The sequence below is a fragment of the Schistocerca americana genome, chromosome 6 (genome assembly GCF_021461395.2).
Source record: "Schistocerca americana isolate TAMUIC-IGC-003095 chromosome 6, iqSchAmer2.1, whole genome shotgun sequence".
Lineage (NCBI taxonomy): Eukaryota > Metazoa > Arthropoda > Insecta > Orthoptera > Acrididae > Schistocerca > Schistocerca americana.
The window spans coordinates 117,906,840-117,934,036 of record NC_060124.1 but is presented as its reverse complement, the minus strand read 5'-3'; the positions used below and the strand labels follow the sequence as shown (position 1 = coordinate 117,934,036).

Here is a 27,197-nt window from a genome sequence, read left to right as displayed (position 1 = left end):
GTGAGAACCATAAGGGCCTAAAGCACACTCCTGTCGACTTTCAAATTGTAGCATGTATCATACTACTGATATATGTTGATATTTATGAGTGCTGTACTCCCACACTCTGCATATCAACAGAAGCGAAAAGCTGTCTAGCCAATCTCTGTGTTATATACTGCCAAACTTTCATTGCTCTAGGAACATGAACTGCCTACACTGATGCCAATTCCTTCATAAAAGCTGGCGGCCAGTGTGGCCGAGCGTTTCTAGGCGCTTCAGTCTGGAACCGCACGACCGCTACGGTCGCAGGTTCGAATCCTGCCTCGGGTATGGATGTGTGTAATGTCCTTAGGTTAGTTAGGTTTAAGTAGTTCTTAGTTCTAGGGGACTGATGACCTCAGATGTTAAGTCCTATTGTGCTCAGAGCCATTTGAGCCATTTTTCATAAAAGCTGTAAGCTCTTGAAGGAATGACCCAACATAACCATACATTCCATGGTTACAGCACTCCAGTCAGTAAATTGGACGCTGAGAATATCAGAACCCTTAAGAGTGTTTCTGATGTCTTTTCCAAACCAAAATCTGATGTTTGGGGTAGCAATGAATATCTTAGAAATTTTACAAAGATAAAGTCTTGAACAGGTTCCCATGAAGTGTTGTTGAAAGTAACATATTCTTCGTTGGAGTCGTGGAAGGCCATCACTTTCTTTAAGTCACGTCACGGGAGACCACAGTTTGTTCATTCCCCCACAGCCTTGCAAAATCTAACATCCAAATACTTAGATGAAAGGCAAATATTAACCTTTAAACACAAAGACTTAACGAAATAATTACATAAATCTTGAAACGCATAGACTTAACAAAACCACAAGATTTAATACACAAATCGAATAGATAGTTTTATCCGGACCAGAAGCCAGAGGATGCACTTCATGAAAATGATGATAACGACGACCATGGAGTGTTGGGATAGGTCATAATGGTGTGACTGGAGCATTTAATATATTATCTTTATCTTCTGACTCTAGTTCCATGTTAATTACAAGTCACTGTTGCCACTAGCCTATACAGGTTGAACATTAATAAAACCGGCCAACTGCAGGGGCGCATTTTTGACTGTAAATGGGGGAAAAAGGTCCGACAAACATGTCTCCGGAAATGCATCGTTGTTACGGTAGATTATGCTGACGAAGGACAGTTCCTCTGACCACTTGCCATTTTTCCCTGTGTGTTAGAGGTGGTAGGGTTCGTAACGGTATTCATACGGGATAAACAAAATCGTATTTTGGCTTACACCATGTTGGCGGGCCACTTATCTGGTGCTCGTACTAGGACTCGTCTCAGTATCCTGTAGAACCCGGTTCTCCAAATCTGGTGTACTTACAGTCCACCGCCTCCCTGCACGTTCGTCTCTCTGAAAGGACCTATGATCAAACAAACGCCTGGAAAGGGCTTGAAATGTTATGTGATGTGGTTGGTGTCTGTGTTTTGGTACAGCTGTGATGGGTCTCGACCGTTTTCATCTACTTAACCGTACTCAAATACCACCTCGGCTTGTTCCCGATATGAATATCGAACCATTGTGCTGCCTACAATAGGCTGTGTCATTCACACAGCCTCAACACACGAGGAACACGCGACACATGGTCAGAGGAACCGTCATTCGTCAGTGCCACCTACCGTGGCAACGATGCATTTCCAGACATATATGAACAAGACTTTATTTCCTCCATTTCCAGTCAGCAATCGGTATTTGCAGCTTGTCGATTTTATTATTGTTCACCCTCTGCATGAAAATTCTGTGAATTAATATTAATAACAATGATTCTAAATATTAATTGAAATTTCATAACACAAAATGGGTACATGATTTTCTTACAGGATATGTAGGATATTGACGCTTGCTTGGTGATGGTCAGCTGTCATCGTCTGATCCGAGTATGCAGAAACGAAGCAGCGGATTACTGGGGAGTGTTGTGGCTATGCATTTGGGCTGATGTGCCAGACAACATGAGAGCATGTGTTGCTTGAGGCTTTCCCGACGGACATGCGTGGAGGCGCAAAATATCGGTTGATATCGTCGCTATTGGCCAACGAATTTGGCGTCTCCACGCATGCGCACTTCCTGCCTAAGACTGGCATAAATAGGGGGCTCTAGTCATGCCTTAGCAGTGTGTTCGTCTCACCTGAAGATGTAGGCCAGTTGCGCTGATGAAATATTGTGGAGTTTTCACTATGACATCCGACGTCTCGCCCGAGAACCATATATACAACATGAGAGCAGTTCGTTGCTCAGAATATTCGGCCTGTCGCTTATGCATTGCTGTCTTGGTCGTACAGAGTGACTAGTTCAAATGTGTGTGTAATCTTATGGGACTTAATTGCTAAGGTCATCAGTCCCTAAGCTTACACACTACTTAACCTAAATTATCCTAAGGACAAACACACACACTCATGCCCGAGGGAGGACTCGAACCTCCGCCAGGACCAGCCGCACAGTCCATGACTGCTGCGCCCTGACCACTCGGCTAATCCCGCGCGGCAGAGTGACTAGTACTAGCCATCATCAGCACAGTGCTGCCATAATCGATTTGGTTGGTTAGTGATTTCTTTCAAGATTGTGCCACTTCATTTTACTGTCATACCAAGAGTTGCGAAATCTTTCACATACATTATTCACACCCATCTGTTTCAAGATAGTTCAAGTTTGATTTATCAGTTTTTATGAAGTCTATTTTGCGTTTCAAACTTAATAAAGTTCTGTCTGCAAGGTTTATGGTAACAATAAACTGCGCAGTTGCGTTGGCCTCTGCCGCTGCCCTCCTGACCCATATCGCCGGCGTGAGGCAGCCCCGCCGGAAAACAATAATTAGCGAAACTTTAATTAGCTGCTGCCTTAATATGGAAGGCACCACCGCTGGCCCGGAAACTCACAAAAGGGCGAGAAACTGACAAAGGGCAGCGAGGAGCGGCTAGCCTTGTCTCTCAGACTGCGGTTCCGAGAAGTTTTAACAATGGGCAGTGCCGATGAAACATACAAACCACTGCGAAAAAAGAAAGAGAGTGCTGTTTTCTTGGTTGTTTGTTTACAGGTTTTACGGCAGGGAATGCAGCTTCTGTTATTTTTAATCACCTTTTAGATGTTGTAGCTCTTCCTGTTTTCCGTGTATTTTAAGAAAAGTAGGAGGCAAACATGTTTCAGCACTTTATGTGTTAACTTGAGTGGGATTTCTTGCTTATTTTCTTTCTGAAAAATTATTATTACACGTTAAGCTGCCATGTAAGTTACACAAATTTTTCCCGAAAAGTATTTACTTGAACAGAAGGGAGATAATTAGGTGTCAAATATTTACATTCGTTTACTACTACAGTTAAGGCACCCTTTGTCAGGTTGATACATTATAAGACCTTCTGGTAAGCTACGCCGAGCGATTTAGGTATAGGATACTAAATTTTTAAATAATACTGTTATATCATTCTTACTATGACGCTATTAGTTGTGTATGTTGGTAGTTATAGCGACGGTACATTCTACAGCTTGTCATCTACAAACAACCTAGCATTTTCTGCATTTTGCCCATTTCAGACAGAATCGCTATACAGCCTGAAATCGGTATAAGGGCAGAGATTTTTGCACATGATATCTTAATACGTGCACACCATTGTGTTGCTTCTATGTGCTCTGCGTCGAATAGTCTTCCCAAAAACACCTCCACAGACTTCACTGTATGAACTAAACTGCATCACTCGCCCACACTTCAACACCTCACCTGCTGCTCAGGGGAAAAATTAAACATTAATGACTTCCTCTTGCCACATGTGTTTACAGGTGCTACCCAACTCAAACCATTCGACTTGTAATGCCTATAATAGTTATTCTCTAAATGTAAATACCGATGTTCAGTACACAGTCCTCAGTTACCCTCTACACCCTGTATATCGCATTATTTAGCATGTAATTTATGGTGTTTTTATGACGTGGTTGTGATGTAGCAATTGTATCGAAAAACAAAACAGACTATCTGGTTAATTGACATGAGGCTGGTAAACAGCTGTGTAGTAGGTGGGTCAACATCGATGAAAGGAGGGGGGGGGGGGGGGGGAGAGGGGGTAGTAGTTGGCTGACCTCAGTGCACTTGCTGCTTGGAAATCCTGTGGCGGGGTAAACTGCACCACCTCATGCTTATGGACACATACAAAAATGGACGGGTTCAAAATGGTTCAAATGGCCCAGAGCACTATAGGAATTAACATCTGAGGTCATCAGTCCCCTAGAGCTTAGAACTACTTAAACCTAACTAACGTAAGGACAACACACACATCCATGCCCGAGGCAGGATTCGAACCTGCGACCGCAGCGGTCGCGCGGTTCCGGTCTGAAGTGGCTAGAACCGCTCGGCAACACCGGCCGCAAAAATCTCCAGGATCTCATAATGCTTCGAAGATTCACTATAAACTCGAAACCACTTGCAGACATGCTACAGAAAATCCAAAGGTAGCGTTGAAAACGCAATGAAGAGGCGAACCCACTAAAATTATAGGCATGCACGTAAGGTAATTATTAAGAAGCTTATTAACATCTACATTGAAAATGGCTCATAATATTAATTACACATGACATAGACACGCAACCTATGCTTATGACACACTGTTGGATACGGCTTTATTTAGGCTAAACAGTGATCATGGTTCTATTTTAGTTGAACAAATATGCAAATTGCTATGAATAATTTAGTGATTACTTCCTAAAATAGTGCAAAAGCGAGGATTTCTCCACATGTAAACTGAAGATTAGCGTGAGTATGACCAATCTGTGAATTACCCCAATTTTTTATGCTTATAAAATGAGAATTTAGTACGTTAATGTTTGTAAGATGACCATATGACAAGCACAGCACTGGAGCAGCAAGACGAATGAAGATGTCAACTGGATTTCTTTTTCACCACTGCTTTTTGGATGTTCAAAGTTTAATAAAAGTTGATCATTCAGCGACGTTTAGAACTTAATAATATAAAATCAGACTGCAAATTAACTAAAATTATGTGTAATGTATGCCTGAAATATGTAAAAGTTGTAATATATGTAGTAGTGAGAATGGTGGTCTAGTTCTAAGTTGCTCCATTGAATCTGGTAATCGATCACATGGCATGGTTTTTAAATAGGTACTCAGAGCGGTTTTAGAGGTCTTTTTATGTTTGTTTCTTGATGGGTAAGTGTGTTTGGTAAGGTGCGTGGTCAGTCAGTCGCATGGGCTGTGTTGTTTAGGACTTGCAATGTGCACCTATTTGGACTTGTAGCTATTTCGGTGTATAACAGTTTTGGTAGCATGGCAACCAGTAACATAACTTTTGCTAAGGTGAATTTTTTAATGTATAACGCAGTAAGTGAACTACTAAAGTTTAGGAATTTAATTCAGTTTATGTCATTTGGTGTATGACTAAGTGCCTTTGGTTTACATATTGTTACTGCCTGTGACTGCTCTGCTTGCTCCGCTAATTCGGTCATTTTATTTCTTGTTTCTTTACTGTGTTGAAATAACAACCTGTGTGCATCCACCATTCGGAATTGAATGAAGCGATAGTTAACATTAAATCTGTGGTTCTAGCCTACGTCATTTCCTAAGGGATCACACCCAAACAACAATGTATTATCGAAACTTGTTGTACACATGAACCATGCACATGAACCGAATAAAAATTTAAAGCTGGTGGGCAGTAACAAATTGATCACAGACAACGATTTATTTCTCATAATTTAACATTAGCAAGCTCCAGGGGCGCTGCATGATTTTGCTGAAACACTTGTTTTTAATGTGCTGTTGGGGGCGGCATATTATTTATACTGGTGTTCTAACGTCGCAAGCAGCAGTTTATTTAAAAGTGATTTGTATTCACTTAGTACCTCCTTCCGTTGGGGTTCTGATTTTTGTATGTGATAATTTTCTTCTATTGTTAATTTTTTGTTGCCAGTTTTAAGAATTTTTACAACTTTTCTCTGTTCGTTCTATTAGGTGATCGTCAAATGTCGAGTGGCAGCTATTACCTTTTAATGGTCTGACAATGAGACGTGCTGTATACCCGTTTCTAGGATGGCTGCTTGTTTAACCTACGTGTATTGATTGACAGTAATTACAAACTAACAGGTGGATACGAAATTGGCTATATTTCTCAGTGCTTTCGTTTGCCTTTCAAATCTTTTATATATTGTGTTGTTAGTTCGATATGCTGTGTTGAGTCCTTCTCTCTTCAGTATGTTACACAGTGTATGTCGTTAAGTGTCATTTGTTGCTTATTGTCCGCTGATTTGTTGTGTCTTGTGTTGTGTCTGTCTGTGTGTATGTTTGCTGATAATATGTTCTCAGTTTCTGCATTTTTTTTCTATTTTATATTTCGTCTTTCCACCATAGCTATTCTGCTGTGCACTTTACTTTCCTGTGTTTAGTTCTTCAAAGTAGTCATATTTGTCCATTAGTGTTTTGTTCAGTCTGAGGAGCAAGTATCTGAAACTGACTTGTTAATGCATTATACTGTGATCGTACTGATTGTTGACAATAACCCCAGTTACAGAGAATTTTAAAAATTTGCCTTTACAGAGAAACTCTTAGAAGTAGTACCATGTGCCTGCAGGAAGGCAACCAGCACTGAATGTGTATGAAGTTGTTGCCTGCCTGCAGGCGCCTGGCACCACTTCTGAGGTATTCTCTAAACAAGTACATTTTCAAAATTCTCAATAAATGGGGGCGAGTGCCAACGAGGTTACTGCCAAACACTTTGTCGTTTTATTCATGCACATGTCAGTGTCATACCACTCCATGATCATGCCACAGGAGAGCATGAAACAGGAGCACTGGAAAAGCATAAGAACCCTTTCCTGCTTTCACGTTCATATTTCGTCGACTGATTCTGAAAGGTCGCTGCTGGTACCACCCTGTACATCAGAACAAATATTGCAATCGCACTGCACATCAAAGAGGTGATATCACGTTATGTGCGGTTGCTAGGCCATGATATCCTCACCTAAAGGCTGAAGGGTCAGGGAGATGTAAGCAGGATAAAGATTCAAATGGTTCAAATGGCTCTGAGCACTATGGGACTCAACTGCTGAGGTCATTAGTCCCCTAGAACTTAGAACTAGTTAAACCTAACTAACCTAAGGACATCACAAACATCCATGCCCGAGGCAGGATTCGATAAAGATTGTCAAGAACATCTTCCTGTTGGTCATATCTCTACAAACTGTCGCTTTCGTCGGTGAAATATGTGGGAATCAACGTTCCAAGGAAAGAGGTGATTTCATTGACGCCCTTTATGCCACCCCTGAAACCTTTCAGTATCGATTCTGAGCAGCGATGTGTCTAAAATGTTTCCTCGGCCATTCATAAGGAAACTGCGTGATGTCAACGCAGGGCGTCGCGGTTCTCCATCGCAGAGTCGTCAAACGAAAGGGGATAATGTGGATAAGAGGGGCTTTGACGACCTTCCCATCGTGTCACATGTCCACGGCGGCGTTGTGCAGAATTGTGGTCGTGTGACTAGGGCCTCCCGTCGGGTAGACCGTTCGCCGGGTGCAAGTCTTTCGATTTGACGCCACTTCGGCGACTTGTGCGTCGATGGAGATGAAATGATTATGACTAGTACAACACAACACCCAGTCCCTGAGTGGAGAAAATCACCGTCCCAACCTGCAAAATCGAACCTGTGTCCTTAGGATTGACATTATGTCGCGCTGACCACTCAGCTACCGGCGGCGGACAGAATTGTGGTGAAATTTGTTGACAATGTGACACGATTCAGTCCGCAGCTCGTGGTCGTGCGGTAGCGTTTTCACTTCCCACGCCCGGGTTCAAAATGGTTCAAATGGCTCTGAGCACTAAGGGACTTAACATCTCAGGTCATCAGTCCCCTAGAACTTAGAACTACTTAAACCTAACTAACCTAAGGACATCACACACATCCATTCCCGAGGCAGGATTCGAACCTGCGACCGTAGCGGTCGCGCGGTTCCAGACTGAAGCGCCTAGAACCGCTGGGCCACCAGCGGCCGGCTCCACGCCCGGGTTCCCGGGTTCGATTCCCGGCGGGGTCAGGGATGATTTTCTCTGCCTCGTGATGACTGGGTGTTGTGTGTTGTCCTTAGGTTAGTTAGGTTTAAGTAGTTCTAAGTTCTAGGTGACTGATGACCATAGATGTTAAGTCCCATAGTGCTCAGAGCCATTTGATATGATTCACCCACTTTACACCTCGCTTGAACTTCTGAGCTCTGGCATTTATTTGACATGTGTCGACTCCTTGCTATTTGAAGCTTTGTCAAAGCTGAGGGTGACGTTACAGGGAACTACAACTTTGCACCTTACAGAGGAAGCTTATAGGCAGATTTTGAGACAAAATTCAAACTTATGTCTGCCAGTGGGAGACAATTAAGGGGTTTCGAAACAGTGATCCTAGGATTTTATTGTGGAGTGCAAGTTCTGAAAGACTGGTAAAGATTGATATGAAAGATTTTAAAGTGAATTTAATTGTGAGGTGTGGGTCATGATGCAGTTTCCACTATAAAATGTGTCAGGAAAGATTGACCTTGCAGTCTATTTATAGGATATACCTCTTTGGTCAAGAAAATGTACTGAGGAGTGCACTTACAAACAGACGCTTAGGAGAGTGAGGAAGTTGAAGGAACTACAACGAAAAAAATCTTTTACTGGCTCTTGGAGGACAACATATACAAAAAAAATTTAAATACAAATACTAGGTTTGAAAGTGCATTGTAGAACATGAAAACTAACTTTTATGTTTAAATTTCAAGTTCGCTTAGTTCTGAGGCCTTCAAATTACTAGTTTCTTGTTTCCACCCTCAGAATTCAATCGCAGCTTTAAAAAGTGGTTTGTTGAACTCTGAGATATAACCACCTGAGGCTGCAAGATTAAAGGAGAGCTTCCGTGAAAGCAAGGAGACCTTAACATCTGCCTCGGGAGCTGTGCGGTCGTCGTGGCGGATTGCTAACCGAAGGGGCTCGGGCTAGTTTCCCGGCCGGGTCGAAGATTTCCGCCCCTGCGTCGTCCCCATGTTCGTATCGGCATCATTCATTTCACTACTGAAGTGGCAGTATAGGCGCACACCGAAAGCCAAAAAGTTTTAATAAAAGGAAAAAATAAGAAATATACATTGACTTAGTACTATTGTCAATGACGGTCGTATTTTTGATACTATTTCCCGAACATCGAACCCACATGGTGTCAGCCAAAGTAAATCAACATAAGTCTGTATTTAATCCAATGCTTGCTTGGATGCCTAAGATGTAGATTACTAGAAACAGTTCACATGTTAAGGAAATGTTGGGTATAAAGTTCACTTCAGTAACCTGTATATTACTCGATGACGTAATTTGTTTTCTGTTTGGACAACGATATATGGCATCAAATCCTTAGTCAGATGATTCTACGAAGAATTCCGGTCGACATGATTTTATATACTGTATGATTTTTGTCCTATGCACGACGTTCATGCACAATAACATATATACCATGTAAAACGCAATTAACAAGGAATTTTGAAGGAAATATCACGAGATCTTTCTGTATTCTCAGTCTCTTTGTCTCGTCAGATTGAACAAATTGAGCGGTCGACGGTTGCCTTTACCGTTCTCATCAAGAGAATGTGACTGTCATAACCTGTTGTTATGGCTTGCTTTAACCAGCAATCGGCAGCTTAATAATTGGAATTGTCGGCTTTTCCGTCAGTCCTCCTCTTCAGGAGCTACTGGCTATAGATAATAGTCGAAGCTTGAGATTCCCGATTTACAAGGCGAGGAGTTTGGGAACGTTCTGAGCAAGGAATCTCCAAGTTTTAAAGTAGAACGAAATTGTGTGGAAATAAAAAGGTAGCATAAAAATTAAATTCGTCGAGAGTGATCCACCTGGTCAAGACGGAAAATTTGTTCAAAACAAGAGCCTCTAATCTGCCAAAGACGCCAACTGCTGTAGCTGACAGACATACATCTCGAGTACTGTGATCGATAACAAGGTAGTTGTGACGCCATCCCCTCACGGAAGGAAGGGGGAATGGAAAAGAAACAGACGCTCGCGAAAGAAAATATCCAGGGCAGCGAAAACCTGCAGAGCATATCGGCTAGTATGGACCGATTAACCAATGCACAGCACGGCCCTTCAGTTCCGATTGCGATTAATCACGTTACTTTAAAGTCCACTGAATTTAAGAGGTTTAGCATTAAGAGTATCAGGCTTGCAAAGTAGTTTTGTCATGAGAATAGAAGGCTTATGATATTCTGTGGATAGCTGTTTAAATGTGAACAGTGTACGCCAGTTCAGTAACACTAGTAGAAAAAGGCGACACGTGACTTAACGTCTTTGACCAAAACAATAACTTACGCCCAGCATCGAGCAGTTCTGAAATGCATGAAAGGCACCCTTACCAAAACGGCCATGTTTCAGTGTTGTTACGAGAGACGTGGACGCCTTTCATGCAGTCCGACGTTCATAAGGCTGTCAGTAGCACTGCGAAAATTTCCCCTTAAGGCACGTCATCACACAAACTCACGATTGTTGAAGGAGTGGTCTAGATGTAGTAGACAGACCATATAACTTTCTGTTGTGTTGGCAGAAGAGCCAACACCGTGTTACGATTGGAGGCTGAAATGCACGCGTTTTAGCTCACGCAGGCTGGCGTGAGGAGGGAAGGACTATACTGACGTGAGGTCTGGAACATGACAAGGAATTAGAACTCAGAAAGCGGACGTAATTAGTTTGATACTTAACTTAATCCATTAATAATGAACGTTGCTCTTGACGGTACGTGATTCACAATATTATCTGTACATATAGTAACTGAATATGGCGCCTTGCTTGGTCGTAGCAAATGACGTAGCTGAAGGCTATGCTAAACTGTCGTCTCTGCAAATGAGAGCGTATGTAGGCAGTGAACCATCGCTAGCAAAGTCGGTTTTACAACTGGGGCGAGTGCTAGGGAGTCTACACTATAGTCTGATTTAAAGTAGTTGTCACTTGATGTTTGCGCTGCGAAATTGCGGCGTTGTCACTAGCTGGAGGAAGCCGCCTCAGCGTATCGCTACCTCCGGCGACAGAAAATCGTTTTAAAGCCTGTATCTTCTACAAAAAGTAAGTAAAAAATCTCAAACCCACAATGATGTATATCTCTACAATGTCTCTCAATCTGTCAAATATCTATTCTTAATTTTAATTAGGACAAGAGTTACGTTAATATGTTGGAAACCATTTAAATTCTCGATTTCGCAAACAGCTTCTAACTTATCATGTCATTACTGAAAAACTATTGGTGTCACAGCAAAATATTTTTTTCCATTCATTACCAAAATAATGCACTCGGCAAAGAATCCTTAAAAGTTTTCGTAGTGCATCACGTTTCCTGTATGTAAACTTCTGAAAACAGCATTTTTAAGCAACCCCATCAGTACTGAACTCCAAACAAGTATGACGTTTAAAATCTCTATCTCCTATAAATATTATGTAAATATTTTGAAATTTACGTACAGTATCGGTCTCAGTGGTATCTATAAGCAAATCAAATATTTTTTCTTAATTTTAATTAGGGTCGTTGTTTCATTAACTATTGAAGTGTGAGAAATTTTCGCGTCCGGAAAAGTTTTCTTCTTTAGATTGCAAATCTCGAAAACTATTACACACATTGAATAACATCTTGGTGTGTATACAAAATGAAATAGAATTAAAAATCAGTCTAACTTACCGTAAGGAGATGACGAGAGCTGGCCAAACAGTATTTCTTAGTCTCACAACAAAAATAAGAATTAATCGAAATAAATATTTAATGGCAGTACACTACACACTAATCAGACAATGCGAAATCACCGCTTAATTCAGAGTCAGAGTCAGTGGAACTATCCGTGTCGCTGCTCGTATTGACAGATATAATCAAGTCTTCGACACTTTGTTGTAAGATACCTTCGTTGTTCCACGCGTCCTGTGTCACTCCTTTCACGTGATGTACTACCTTCTGCCAGTCTTCCGATGTCACAATTTCAACTGCCTCTTTCAAAAGGCGTTCCACTTCGGTTAATGTGAATTTTTTATTTTCTACAGCAATATGCCGTTTAACCTGAGCCCAAATCAGCTCTATTGCGTTGAAATGGCAATGGTAAGGAGGCAATCTGAGCACTTTATGCCCGTATTTGTTTGCCACTTCATCCACAATATAAATCGGGTTCTTTGGCTTGTGTTGCGATACAAGTTCTAATGATTCTGCCCTTGTAAAATTACTGTCGAACTGCACCTCATGTTTCTGTAACCAGTAACAATGTTGTTTTTCCTCGTTGCCTTTGTGGGTGCTTTGTCTTGTATTACTGAATGATAAGGAGCGTTATCCATAACAATGATAGAGTTTTTTTGTTAAGTTCTGGAGCACGCAGTCTTCAAACCATTTCACAGAAGTATTGTGGTTCATCTCTTCGTGGTAGTCGGAGGTCTTATTTGAACTGAATAGCAGCAGACAATTTGGAATGAAACCTTTTGAATTTCCGACGTGTGCTACAATTATCCTTTTTCCTCTGCCGATCGGAGCTGCCATACTTCCGCTGATGGTACCGTCTGCCCAGCCTTTTTTTAAACTGTGTCCTGCATTCACCCACATTTCATCAAGCCAAACGAAAGCATCAAAATTTGTCCCCACTAATTCTCTAAGAATGCGGCATCGCCAGGCTGCACTATCTTGGCGTTCCATTAGTAACTTTCTGCCAGAGATGGATTTATAGCGGAATCCTAACATTTTCACGACTCGTAACAGAAGACCTGAAACAGGTCAGCCGCTGTGAGGGTAGCATGTAGTTTTTTGAGTGTTGGCTACTCCTTCCTCGAATAAAATGCTAATATTTGATTACGAATGCCATCTTCCTGAAAAGAGTCAAGTTTTGTGACCCTCTTCTCTAGTCGCCTCCTTTTCCCAGGTGTATCCAATTTAGGTGAATTTATCCTTGCAGATTCTTATTACTGATCGTTCGCTAACTTGCAGAGCAGCTGCAGTTCGCTCCACCACCTTATCCAAAGGAACGAGAGGCCCTCCTGCATCCCTCTCTCTCTCAAAATACTCCCTTACAGAACATACGTATTCACGCGCCTGACTGCGTATAACGACGCCATGTCCGCCACTTTTTGGAGGTTTCCGTGGAGTGTGCAGCCTCGGCTTCCCTCTCTTGCGACTGCTTTCATCAGACATCGTAAACACGCGAAGCTACAAGTCCCTCAAATCTCTCACCCGCACGTCTACAACGGCTCGCTGAGGACAATGCCTTAGTCAGCTCAGCAGAGCGAAGTGGCAACGCAGTGGCAGCCGACAGCGCCGGCTGCCATTGGCTTATTGGTGGCGGGAGCCCTGCAGTCCGTTGCCTGTCAAGTGACAACTACTTTAAATCAGACTTATAGACCTGCCGTGTGGCGGCGCACGGTCTGCAATCACTGATAGTGGCGACACGCGGGCCCGACGTATACTAACGGACCGCGGCTGATTTAAAGGCTACAACCTAGCAAGTGTGGTGTCTGGCGGTGACACCACACTTTCACATTCTTTTGCGTTGTTGGATAACGATTCCACACCCGCAATGTGCCTTTCACGACAGTGTCTACAGTACCTCTAAGTTTGTCGGTGTGGTTCTGCTAGACACTCTGCAGGATGTTTCGAAGTCCTTCTATCAAATGTGTAGGGGTGATAGGCCACGTCATGTGGAACAGTTTTTGTTAGGGACAAAATGTTCTGTGGTTTTCCAGTGACACTAGGTGTCTTTTTACTGAACTCATCGGCACTGGGACTACAATATTTCACCGAAGTAACATGTTCTACTAACCAGATTTATCGTATCTGCATCCCACCTACTCCCTTAAATTGATAGAGTTATTTTCAACAATAAAAACCTTAATAATGTTTGTCTCTAACTTGAGAAAGACTTTTAGAAGTATACGGCTTACCCCTTCTCACTGCGAAACAGATGGTGTGACTGGAAGTAATTGCTTTTCATTGTTAATGTATGCCTTGATTCATTCCATATGCATGAAGGTTCTCCTTCATAGAGAGTACTTTATAGACAGATCTACGGAACACACTGTATTTTAGTGAACAATGCAACTTTTCTAATACATCTGTCCAATAATGTACTTCAGTCATGATAATTATACAGAATTGTTACGTCTGTCGGAGTGTTTCTTTAGAAATTCGAACCTTTGGAACTCTCTGATTCTTTCAGTTTCAACCTTTTCGGATGACTGACTTTGCCAACAATTTTACCAAGGCCACACAAACGTGGCTGATATCGCGATGACCCGATCTTTTAAAATGCGATCTCCATCTTTTCCGCGAACTGAAAGAACATCAACGGGGAAAGAGATTTTTCAACGATTCACACAACGGACCTCGAATGGGTCCGAGACGAAGGAGCGGTTTTCTATCGTCGTGAAACTAAACAGTTGTTACAAGGTTCCGTCCGTTGTTTACAGAGACTTGGTGATTTAGAGTCACGTTTACGAAGTATGATATGGCACTCCCTTGTGACCTGAATGCGTGTATTGGTTAGGTTGTAAAGTGTGTCATAAAGTAGTTTTTTCCTCGCCTGATATAAGCCGGCACACATCTGTTGTAGCTGGTCCTTGACATCCTGGATACGAATACGTATATGGAGTTAACGTCGGAACTGGTCTCACACATGTTCTCTCAGAGACAGTTCTGGCGATCTAACTTGCCGAGGGAGTACCTCTTCACCTCGCAGACAGGTCACAGAAACAAGTGTCATCGTGCATGAGAATTTTCGTGTTGAAAAATGGCACCACAATACAGTCAAAGAGCAGTAATACAAGATGACGCAGGATGTCCACGATGTACAACTGTGCCGTTAGAATTCGCTCAACAGCTACCAGCAGTGACTAGGAGTCACAGCATGGCGACAGAAGTAACAGCGGTGCGCCTCTCCAAAACATTGGAAGAATGGGATCTCTTCCGAAGTCACTGCAGTGCTTTCAGACGATGCTCATCTGCGATAGTGCAGAACAGCGGTATATTGCCGGACACAGTGATGCGATGGCATTCATCGGCACTCCATGCTTCTCGGCCACGTGACGATTCCAAACACTGGCGGTAATGTGAAGGTGTTAACGGCACTCTACGTGCGGTACGGTAATCTCCTAGTCTGGCTGCTGCTGCTGACCTCTGGCCGACGGTGCGTGATGACACAGAAAGTTTCAGGGAATCCGGTGCCTGTTCTCTGACTTTTCACGCTGGCATGTATACGTTACGATGTGGTTGGTGCACTGTAGGCCGATCCTCCCTCGGAGTGGTTCACGCCAAGAGTGCCTGCCCCTCATTCCTATGAAGTCCAACATCGGACCACTTCACACAATGGTCCCCTACAAATCTATATATTCGATCAACTGGCCAAATGGAGAACCACAGTGATGACCCTTTTAAACTGCCAGGTGTTGATAACGCTGTTCACACGAGTATAGGGGGTCTCCGTATCCTTCACACTGTCACTCAACAGCTAACGATGTTCACGCCTGTCATATACACTAACAGGCCTGGCAACACTAATGTACTTTGGTGGCTGTTCTTCCTGTCGCAGAGAATTTGCATCTTCAGTGGTGGTGCGTACGTTTAGCAAGTTACATTGACGTGCCAGTGTGGGTCTTTTGAATGTTTCAGTTTTTTGTTCATCAAGAGTAATTGAAGTGGTCTTTTACGACCATGGTCTCTGATTTCAAACTCTTCAGTTTCGGATCTTTTCCGCCTGTATACGTTTGACGGTAAAGATTTCGGAAACCCTGACTGTACTCATTAAGTGGCAGTCCCTGATGCAGGGTGGGATGATACCGACAAATTTAGAGGAGCTGTAGAAATACTCTTGACAGACTAATTCAGGAGAGGACATCAAGTCCGGAAATGTCTCTCAGATATGTTAAAAAACGTCGAAGTTAGATCGACGAACTCTTACCACCAGGACATTTCTTAGATAAAAATCCCAAATTTGTACGGTGACGGACAGCTAAGTGGACTTCTTTCATATGTTCCGAGAGCGTTTTGGACGTTAGACGTCGTCAAACGAAAACACGAATCTCACAACAAAAGAGCAGATGTTGCTCAGCGCAGCGATAGCAGGGGCGTCGGCGCCGAATTCACTTTTGCTGACCGATCGGTAGCCTAACGAAAGGCGTTGGCTATCTTCACGGCTCAGTGGCATCATTGGCTAATATTTCGAGATTATGGGTCCGTCCTTAATCTGTACCTCAAGACACCCTCTGCAAACGCTCGAAGTTTGTCTTTACAGTTTTGTAACACCGCGTCCACACCACTTCGCACGACTTATATAAATAGTTAGCAATTAAAGTTACAACACAAGTAAAGGATTGCAAATAACTAACTATTACACACTGTACACATACCATATGTGTAGTAGGAAAATTCATGATTAAAATTTGTATGTGATTTGCGGACATAAAGGATGTGAAATTTAGTACAAAGCACTGCCGTTTGTCAGTAACAATGGCGCTAACCCAGCTTGGCTGATGCGAACGGGTATGCCTTTCTTTGCCGCTTCAACTGACACAGTTCATCAATGTTAGTGCCTGGCGAACAGTTACGAACATGTCTCACGGTAACCTATGGTCAGATCTTTTCAATGGCTGAAAGATCATGAAAACATGAGGACCAGGGGAATAGTTGAACATCTTCTGCATCGAAGCACCTCACAATAGGGACAAAATGTTATCTTGAGTTACCTAGATGAAAGATAACGTCATTGTGACCTCGAAGATACGGCGCAGCCACCAGCACTATTCCTGCGATCTTAGTTTTTCCCGGCTTATTTCCAATTTGAACAGTTCTCGGGTATCCGACCGGATAGCGTCGTAATTTCTCCACAATATTTCGGCAGACGTACACTCTCCCATCTTCAGGTCCTCGCAGTACCCAAGTACCAAGGAGGGGGGGGGGGGGGTCGGGATCATGGTACTTTATTCCCACCTTTGAAAGCATTGTAATCTGATCAGTTTCTTTACATTTCTTTCAGATTCGAAACATATCCCAAAAATATGAGTCTCAGTGATAGATCTCACGTACCCGAATAAAGGTTGTATTCAATATTTACAGTCTCAGATCTTTCTTAGCTCTTGAGAGTTAAAGTCAACAGCGATGAACAAAATTAGCCTTTTTTATAAGTTTTAAACATGGCTGCGTGGTCAGCGACCGTTTATAAATTAAAGTTAAAGCAATTACAGCTAAATTACAGCTAAAATTAAGTTTTTTGACCTGGTTTCGGCACTTCTATGAGTGCCTTCATCAGAAATTAAACATTCAAATTGGCCTATAACATAAGTACAAAAATTACGGGAATTTTTTCTGTAAAAGTGCAAGTACTGACTAACAGCATGAGAAATAAACTATACTTACACGTCATGTATAAAGTAAATATCAAGCGATAAGAAATTAGTCACAAAAATTTTTAAAAAAGAATAAATGGAAGGTAAGCCACTATGGGCTGTTCACACATGTCAAGCCACAGGTAGCAACTGATTGAGGCGCTCGCGTTAGCAACTGCGAGCAGCTGAACATTACACCAAGAATGCCATCTAGTAGCAGCAAATATAAGTAGGCTACTTAACATTTAAAATACAGACAGATGCTAAGTAGCCTACTTATATTTGCGGCTACTATATGACACTACTTAACATTTAAAATACACACAGATGTTAAGTAGAACAACAAGACTAGAAGACCGAGAACGAAATGGACTCAGATTAAAAAGTCTTAAAGACAGGGCTATAGCCTTCCAGTCCTACTGTTCAATACAAAAATCGAAGAAGTAATGACAGGAATAAAGAAGGGTTCAAGAGTAAAATTAAAATTAAAGATCGAAGTACATCAGTGATAAGATACACTGATGACATTGCTATCCTCAGTGAGAGTGACGAAAAATTACAGGATCTGTTGAGTGGAATTAGCAGTGTAATGAGTACAGAATATGGATTGAGAGTAAATCGAGGAAAGACGGAAGAAATACGAACTATCAGAAATGAGAACAGCAAAATCTAACATCAGATCTAGGGATAAGGAGGTAGACCAGGTTAAGGAATTCTGCTATCTAGGAAGCAAAATAACCCATGACCCACTAAGCAATGAGGAAACAGAAAGCAGACTAGCACTGGCAAAAAGGGCGCTCCTGCCCAAGAGGAATCTACTAATATCAAATACAGGCATTATTTCTGAGGATGTACGTTCGGAGCACAGCATTGTATGGTAGGGAACCATGAACAATGTGAAAACCGTAAAAGTAGATAATCGAAGCATTTGAGTAGTGGTGCTACAGACGAATGTTAGAAATTAGGTGGACTGATGAGGTGGGAAATGAGGAGGTTCTGCATAGAATCGGAGAGGAAAGAAATATGTGAACAACACTGACAAGAAGAACAGACAGGATAGTAGGGTATGTGTTACGACGTCAGGGGATAATTTCCATGGTACTAAAGGAAGCTGCAGAGGGTAAAAACTGTAGAGGAAGACAGAGATTGGAATCCATTCAACAAATAAGTGAGGACGAGGCTGCAACTGATACCTTGAGATGGAAACATTGGCATAGGAGAGGAATTCGCGGCAAGCTGCATCAAACCTATCAGAAAGAAAGAACTCCTCCAGAGCACATGTCAAATACGTCATGATACACTATTGGCCATTAAAATTGCTACACCAAGATGAAATGAAGATAAACGGGTATTCATTGGACAAATATACTAGAACTGATATGTGATTACATTTTCACGCAGTTTGGGTGCATAGATCCTAAGAAACCAGTACCCAGAACAACCACCTCTGGCCGTAATAGTGGCCTCGATACGAATGGTGATTGAGTCAAACAGAGCTTGGATGGCGTGTACAGGTACAGCTGCCCAGGCAACTTCAACACGATACCATGGTTCATCAAGAATAGTGACTGGCATATTGTGACGATCCAGTTGCTCGGCCACCATTGACCAGACGTTTTCAATTGGTGAGAGATCTGGATATTGTGCTGGACAGTGCAGCAGTCGAACATTTCCTGTACCCAGAAAGGCACGTACAGGACCTACAACATGCGGTCGTGCATTATCCTGCTGAAATGTGGTGTTTCGCAGGGCTAGAGCCACGGATCGTAACACATCTGAAATGTAACGTCCACTGTTCAAAGTGCCGTCAATGCGAACAAGAGGTGACCGAGACGTGTAACCAATGGCACCCCATACCATCACGCCGGGTGATGCGCAAGTATGGCGATGACGAATACACGCTTCCAATGTGCGTTCACCGCTATGTCGCCAAACACAAATGCGACCATCATGATGCTGTAAACAAAACCTGGATTCATCAGAAAAAATGACGTATTGCCATTCGTGCACCCAGGTTCGTCGTTGAGTACACCATCGCAGGCGCTCCTGTGTGTGATGCAGCGTCAAGGGTAACCGCAGCCATGGTCTCCGAGCTGATAGTCCGTGCTGCTGCAAACGTCGTCGAACTGTTCGTGCAGATGGTTGTTGTCTTGCAAACGTCCCCATCTGTTGACTCAGGGATCGAGACGTGGTTGAACGATCCGTTACAGCCATGCGGATAAGATGCCTGTCATCTCGACTGATAGTGATACGAGGCCGTTGGGATCCAGCACTGCGTTCCGTTTTACCCTCCTGAACCCACCGATTCCATATTCTGCTAACAGTCATTGGATCTCGACCAAAGCGAGCAGCAACGTCTCGATACGATAAACCGCAATCGCGATAGGCTACAATCTGACCATTATCCAAGTCGGGAACGTGATGGTACACATTTCTCCTTCTTACACGAGGCATAACAACAACGTTTCACCAGACAACGCCGGTCAACTGCTATTTGTGTATGAGAAATCGGTTGAAAACTTTCGTCATGTCAGCACGTTGTAGGTGTCGCCACCGGCACCAATCTTGTGGGAATGCTCTGAAAAGCTAATCATTTGCATATCACAGCATCTTCTTCCTGTCGGTTAAATTTCGCGTCTGTAGCACGTCATCTTCGCGGTGTAGCAATTTGAATGGCCTGTAGTGTATTTGTGAAAAAGGGTGCAATACTTCGCTGTAGGTAATGCGCGGCTTCTAAGTTACACACTTTCCGTACGGGCGCGCACGCACCCCTCTCACGCCGGACGGTCGGTCAGCGTCACAGCACAATGGTTGAGAGCTGCGGACAGGTGCCGACAATACGCCCACGCCATTTACAGTACCGCCCCACCCCACCTTCGTCGCCCGGGCCTCCCCCTGGCCCTGCCGTCAGCGGCGCAGCTTAAAAGCGTAATTAACCAGGCTCCGAGGCCGCGGTGGCGGTGGCGACCGCCCCTTTTTCATACTTAGTTAGCGACTCATTTATTCTGACCCGGCTGCCCGCCGCGGCGCGGCTTCTCGCTTTGATCGCACCGCCTGACAAGGCGTCCACTGCCGGCCGCCACTCCCTTCATTCCGCTTAACTGCCTTTCTCCTTCTGTTCCACTCCTTATCCGCCTCTGCCGAGCCAGCGACTGAAAAAGATTACACACGCAAAAGTCACCGTGTAGTGTAGAGGGCCACCGTCAGACATGTTCTTTATCTTGGTCTACTGTATCGCACGATCAGCTTCTCGGTCTTTGGAAAGTTCTTGTTGCTGTAGCAATGAGCCACATTCTGATACCGAATACTATCGATCCATACACGAAAAAGTGTGAGTTCAAATTACCGCTTTGTATGCAGCTTTCAAATTGCTAAGGGGTACTTTTTTCCATCAGTTTCCGATTTGTTTCATGTGGCGCATCACGAATCCCTCTCCTGCGCAAACGTTTTGATCTCAGAGTAGCATTTGCAACCTTTGTTGAATGTATTCCAATCGCTGTCTCACTTCAGTTTTTACACTCTGCGGCACCAGAAGTACGAAGTAGGTTATTGGCCTGTAACTGTCTGTTAATGAGCAACGAAGTATGGCAGCTAATAGTATTCTTGCCGCAACTACTTAGCACTTAAAATTATTTTGATAAAAAAAGAAGTCAGTTTTATTTTGGGTCTTCCAAAGTGCAGCGATCTTTGTTTCATTTTTTCTTTAGTTTTTATAATGTTTTTAAATTATCACCTTGCATCCATACAGCTTAAGGACTGTATTTACTGATGTGGTGAGCCTTGGGTGTAACTGTCTTATTTAATAGTCACATGTCCTGCTGCTTTTAAATTGTCTTTTCTTACTAATTGTAAAACGTCTGATATTTTTTGGTAATAAACTACTGTTAAATTATATACAGTATTGGAAGCAAAATCAGCATTGGCCGTATTTTGTTGTTTTATTGTCAGCAAAATCGATTGTCGGTCACTTAGTGACCATTCTCAGTGCTGTAATATACAATTAAAATTGGTAGGCACTGGTATCAAGCTATAACCAGAAGCTTAGAGCGATCATCATTGTACTTTATGTGATACAGAAGACGGCCAATGCTGATTTTCCTTCCAATTCTATCCACTATTTGGTCGTGGTGCACACAACACGCCATGGAGTCGCCAATCAATATACAGTATTGTTACCAGATCCTTACCACTCGTAGCACGTGTTCTATCACACTCATAGTTTGTAAACACCAACGTGAATAGTCGCTTTGTTGCCACTTACCCCAATGATTTTATAAATTCCAGTGCAATGTTAACTATCACAAGTTGTTCAGAGCTCTTTTAAATTCTGACTCTAATCCCGTGCCAATTCCAATTGTTCCTTCTATGAAGTTATAAGTCCAGACCCTCCACCTATCCCCTTTTTCCTCTGCGTAGGGTTACCACCACACTCTTAATGTTACAGACCTTGCTTTTAATTTCGCTGAAGGCTGTACTGGCCTTTCTACATGCTCAGTTAGATCTTATTTCGATCATTTCTTTCTCGATTCCATCGTATTTTTCCCGCAGCGATTTCGCCTTGACTGCCAAGCACTTCCTATTTATTTCATTCCTATGTGATTCATACACTGAAGCGCTGAAGAAACTGGTATAGGCATGCGTATTCAAATACAGAAATTTGTAGACGGGAAGAATGCGGCGCTGCGGTCGGCAAAGCCTATATAAGACAAAAAGTGCCTGTCGCAGTTGTTAGATCGGTTACTGCTGCTACAATGACAGGTTATCAAGATTTAATTGAGTTTGAACGTGGTGTTATAGTCGGGGCACGAGCGACGGTACACATTATCTCCGAGGTAGCGATGAAGTGGGGATTTTCCTGTACAACCATTTCACGAGTGTACAGTGAATATCAGGAGTCCGGTAAAATATCAAATCACTGACATCGCTGCTGCCGGGATAACATACTGCAAGAACGGGATCTACGATGACGGAAGAGAATCGTTCAACGTGACAGAAGTGCAACCCTTCAGCAAATTGTTCCACATTTCAGTGCAGGCCCATCAACAAGGGTCAGCGTGTCAACCATTCAACGAAACATCACCGATATGGGCTTTCGGAGCCGAGGCTGATAGGTGTACCCTTGATGACTGCACGACACAAAGCTTTTCTCCTCTCTTGGGCCTGTCAACACCGATATTAGACTGTTCATCACTGGAAACATGTTGCCTGGTCGTAAGAGTCTCGTTTTAAATTGTATCGAGCGGATGGACATGTACAGGTATGGAGACAAACTTATGAATCCATGGACCCTACATGTCAGCAGGGGACTGTTCAAGCTGGTGGAGGCTCTGTAATGATGTGGGGCGTGTGCGGTTGGAGTGATAGGGATCCAAAGTAAATCTAAATACGGCTCTGACAGGTGACACGTACGTAAGCATCCTGCCTCATCACCCGCATCTATTCATGTGTACTGTGCATTACGAAGGACCTGGGCAATTCCAGCAGGACAATACGACAACCCAAACGTCCAGAATTGCTACAAGTGGCTCCAGGAACACTCCTCTGAGTATAAACACTTCCACTGGCCACCGCACTCCCCAGACAAGAACATTACTGAGCATATCTGGGATGCCTTGCTACATGCTGTTCAAAAGAGATCTCCACCCCCTCGTACTCCTACGGATCCCTGCAGGATTCATGGTGTCAATTTCCTCCAGCACTACTTCAGTCCATGCGACTTCGTGTTGGGGCACCTCTGCGTGCTCGCGGGGCCTACACGATATTAGGCAGGTGTACTAGTTTCTTTGGCTCTTCAGTGTATATAAAGTATAGGGAAGCTAAGATGAAATGGCTGCATGAAAAATGTGAAGAAATCGAAGAATAAATTACTGTCGGAAGGACCGACTCGGGATATAGGAGAGTAAAACGACCTTCGGTGAAACTAAAAGCAAAGGTGGTAACGTTAAGAGTGCAAGAGGAATACCACTGTTAAATGCAGAGGGAAGAGTGGATGGACCGAAACAGTGTGTTGAACGTCTCTAGAAGGGGAAGGACTAGTCAGATAATATGATAGAAAAGTCGGTAGGGAAGAAATAGGGGATGCAGTATTAGAACCAGAACGTAAAAGAGCTTTGGGAGATTTAAAACCAAATAAGGCAGAAGGGATGGATAACATTCGATCGGATTTTATAAAATCATTGAGGGAAGGGGCAACCAAACGACTATTGAGGTGAGTGTGTAGAAAGCATGAGACTGGCGATGTAGCATCGGACTTTCGGAAAAGCTTCATCGACACAATTCTGAAGATAGTAAGAGCCGACAAGTGCGAGAATTGTCGCACCTACGACTTAACGGCTCATTCGTCCAAGCTGCAGACGAGAATAACATACAGAAGAGTGGAAAAGAAAATTGAGGATATGTTACGTGATGATTAGTTTGGATCTAGGAAAAGTAAAGGCTCAGGAGAGGCATTTCTGACGTTACGGTTGATAATGGAATCAAGACTAAAGAAAAATCAATACAATTCATTGGATTTGTCGACCTGGAAGAAGGGATCGACAATGTAAAATGGTGCAAGATGTTCAGAATTCTGAAGAAAATAGGAGTAAGCTCTAGGGAGAGACGGGTAATACACAACATGTACTAGAGCCAAGAGAGAATAATAAGTGTGTAAAAGCAAGAACGATGAAAAGGGCTTAAGCAAGGGATTAAGACAGGGATTAAAAAGGGCTTAAGACAGGGATTAGTCTTTCGCCTCTACTGTTCAAACTATACATCGAAGGAGCAATGATGGAAATAAGAGAAAGGTTCAGAATTAAAAGTCAAAGTGAAAGTGTATCTATGATACGGTTTGCTGGTGTCTTTGCTATCCTCAGTGAAAATGAATAAGAATTACAAGACCTGTTGAATGAAATGAACAGTCTAATGAGTGCAGAATATGGATTGAGACTATATGGGAGAAAGAACTTGAAGAAATGAGACCACCGAGAAACTGAATATCAGAATTGTAGATAAGGAAGTAGGCGACGTTAAGGAATTCTGCTACCTAGGAAGCAAAATAATCCATGATGCACGAACCAGTGAGGACAAAGAACGTATATTAGCAGTGTCAGAAAAGGGCATTGCTGTCAATGAGAATTTTATCAGTATGAAACATTGGATATGTACATCTGGAGCACAGCATTGTACAGTAAACCGGAACAGAAGAGAATAGAAGCGTTTGGGATGTGATTTTACAGCCGAATGTAGGGAATTAAGTTGAATGATAAGGTATGGAGTGATGAGGTAGTGCGCAGAATCGGAGAGGAAAGAAATATATGGAAAACGCTAATGAAAAAGAAGGGACACGTTGGTAGGACATCTGTTAAGAGATGATGCAATAACGTCGGTGGTACTAGAGGGAGCTGCAAAGGGTAAAAATTGTAGGGTAAGGCAAAGACTGCAATGCACTCAACAAATAAGTGAGCAAATAATTGACGACGTAGGTTGAAAGTGCTAGTCTGAGACGAAGATGATGGCACAGGAGGGGAATTCGGGGCGGGCCGTATCTAACCAGTCGGAAGATTGATGATTCCAAAAAAGGAGGAAAAGCGAATTTGGATAAAAACTATTGTACAGTGAGACGCTTTGGTGTTATATCAAAGCTGACAAAGTTCGCGCATTACCAACACTTTCCGAGAATAAGGACATGTTTTTTTTCCTTCACATACACCGCTAGCAGCAAAGAAAAAGAAACTAAACGTAGTATGGACAAAATGGGACTAAAAATGGAACACAGTATACTTTATCAGACAAAAATTCCAGAATGTACTTTCATTGTGCAATGGAGAGTACGCTGATCTGAAACTCCCTGACAGATTAAAATTTAGTGGCGGATCAGGACTCGAACCTCGGACCTTTGCCTGTCGCTGGCAGGGTCTCTAACGAATGAGCTACCCCTTTCTAAAAATTTTATCGTTTTTGGGCCTCCTCCTCCTCCTCTTATAGACCACCATTTGCTCTTTAAAATCGCCTTCATTGGCATGGGTTCCTTCCGTCACGTGTACAGTTTTAATGGAAGTGTTTGCTTATGTTATTCTAAACTTTTCGTTGCTAAATCATGTAAGGTGTTGAAGACTTCCCACCTTTTTCGACGCGAGCTCTTGTCTACATGGTTCGAGGGATATTTAGGATTATTATATGACTTGAAAAGCTGCTGGATCAATGAACACGCCTTTCACTCATATTGCTGTTTTAGTCACTAGGTAGCCTCAGACCGAAAATATACTGTAGTGGAAGTTATCATAAGACAAAATCTTAAATTCACATAGCCTGTTCTCTAGTTTATAGAAGAGGATGGGGTGGGGGCGGTGAGAGGTTGGGTGCAGGAAATAAGGGAATTTGGCCAAGGGTTAAGGTGTCATTATAATGCATATGAAATTTAGATGTTTAGGTAAGTTTTTATCTCGTTCACAGGCACCTAAGTAGATACCAAGAAACCTGACCCAGTGGTTGGAATCGAACTACGAATTCTGTACAGTCCACATACATTTTCAGCTGTATTTGACAAAGATTATAAAGCCAGTCGTTGAGAAAATCTTACATACGTGACGTATTGCAAAATGTGTGCTTGGAAGCAGTTCGTAACCTCCAAGACCATATACGTCATGTAGAGTTTTGACGTATGTGTGTTGGAACAAGAATCTTCTCACGTTGAACGAAAGAAGATTTAAATACACTTACGATACACACAACACTGACGCAATACATTTTAAAAAGTCCTCAGGCCGAAACTGGCCGGTAATGTCATGCGTTCCCTTGGAACAATGAAGTAATAGAGTTGATAGGCTGTAGTGATATTTTTAAAAGATGAATCCATTACTGAAGCTTCCAACTCAGTCTGCCATTCGTATTGTTCCCTCTTGGTTCTTATACATACTAATTTCCGCCTTTCCCAATTGCTTACGCCTATTTTCCTGAGAATTTTAAATATATAGTGAAATCTTACGTTATCGAGCTCTTTTTCTTGGACGAAAAACCCTGTGAAAGAGTCTCGATTTTTCTTGAGGTTTACCCCCATTATCACTCTCAGTGTCAATGCCTTGCCTTCGTCGTATTTTGGTTCTTGTTACAACTTGTAACGCTTACACCTGCCATGTTTTGTGGAAATGTGACATATTATATGGTTTCAGATGTCTGAAAATGAAAAAGAGTCGAAATTTCATTTGCCACCAATAAAAGTTGATAGCAACATAAAGGGAGAGGATTATATTAGAATATTAAGATGTGGGTTTTGGACTATAACCAGAGATCAGTAAACATATCGTTGTGTACTGATCAGTGTTGACGTCATAGCTACACGTTTAATAATTTTATTCGGCTGTTTCTTCTTGGTATGAAGTGGAGTCTGTGCTGCCAGAAAACACGTACCAACTCTGTGGCAGCCGGGCTTCTCCCAAGCGTCTCTCTCGCCGTCCATGCCTGCTGACACCGCACTCAGACAGAGAGCGACCGCCAGGGCGAAGAAGTGCAGGGCAGTCCGGGAGCAGGGTGGCACCATCCTGAAGCAGCGGAGGCGGCGGCGGCACCTGCACACACCGGGGGTACACTCTCAGCAAGGTCCGCTCACATCATAGTACAACAAGTATCATGTGAGTAAAGGTCACCGATAATGAAGAATGCTAACAAAAGAGCAGGTAACGGTGTTACATCGCATTTATCACTCGCATGTCATATCCCCTATGAACCACAACCATAAGATCACTGCTCATCGCGAGACTGAATGCAACATAGTGGTATTGTTGGCGTGAGATCCGCTAAGTATACAGAGTGAGACACCTAAGATAGACCATTCCAAAA

At 42.8% G+C, this 27,197-nt stretch overlaps 1 protein-coding gene across 1 annotated transcript in view; it reads right to left on the bottom strand.

The window, feature by feature from the left end:
• The window catches only part of LOC124619822 (thyrostimulin alpha-2 subunit), a 52,431-nt gene extending 25,516 nt beyond the window's left edge, over nt 1-26,915 (bottom strand). The window contains exon 1 of the mRNA XM_047146426.1: nt 26,769-26,915. Within this exon, the coding sequence (XP_047002382.1) occupies nt 26,769-26,898 (130 nt within the window). The 5' untranslated portion in view covers nt 26,899-26,915. The remainder of the gene's footprint in view (nt 1-26,768) is intronic.
• Nucleotides 26,916-27,197: the final 282 nt, after the last annotated feature.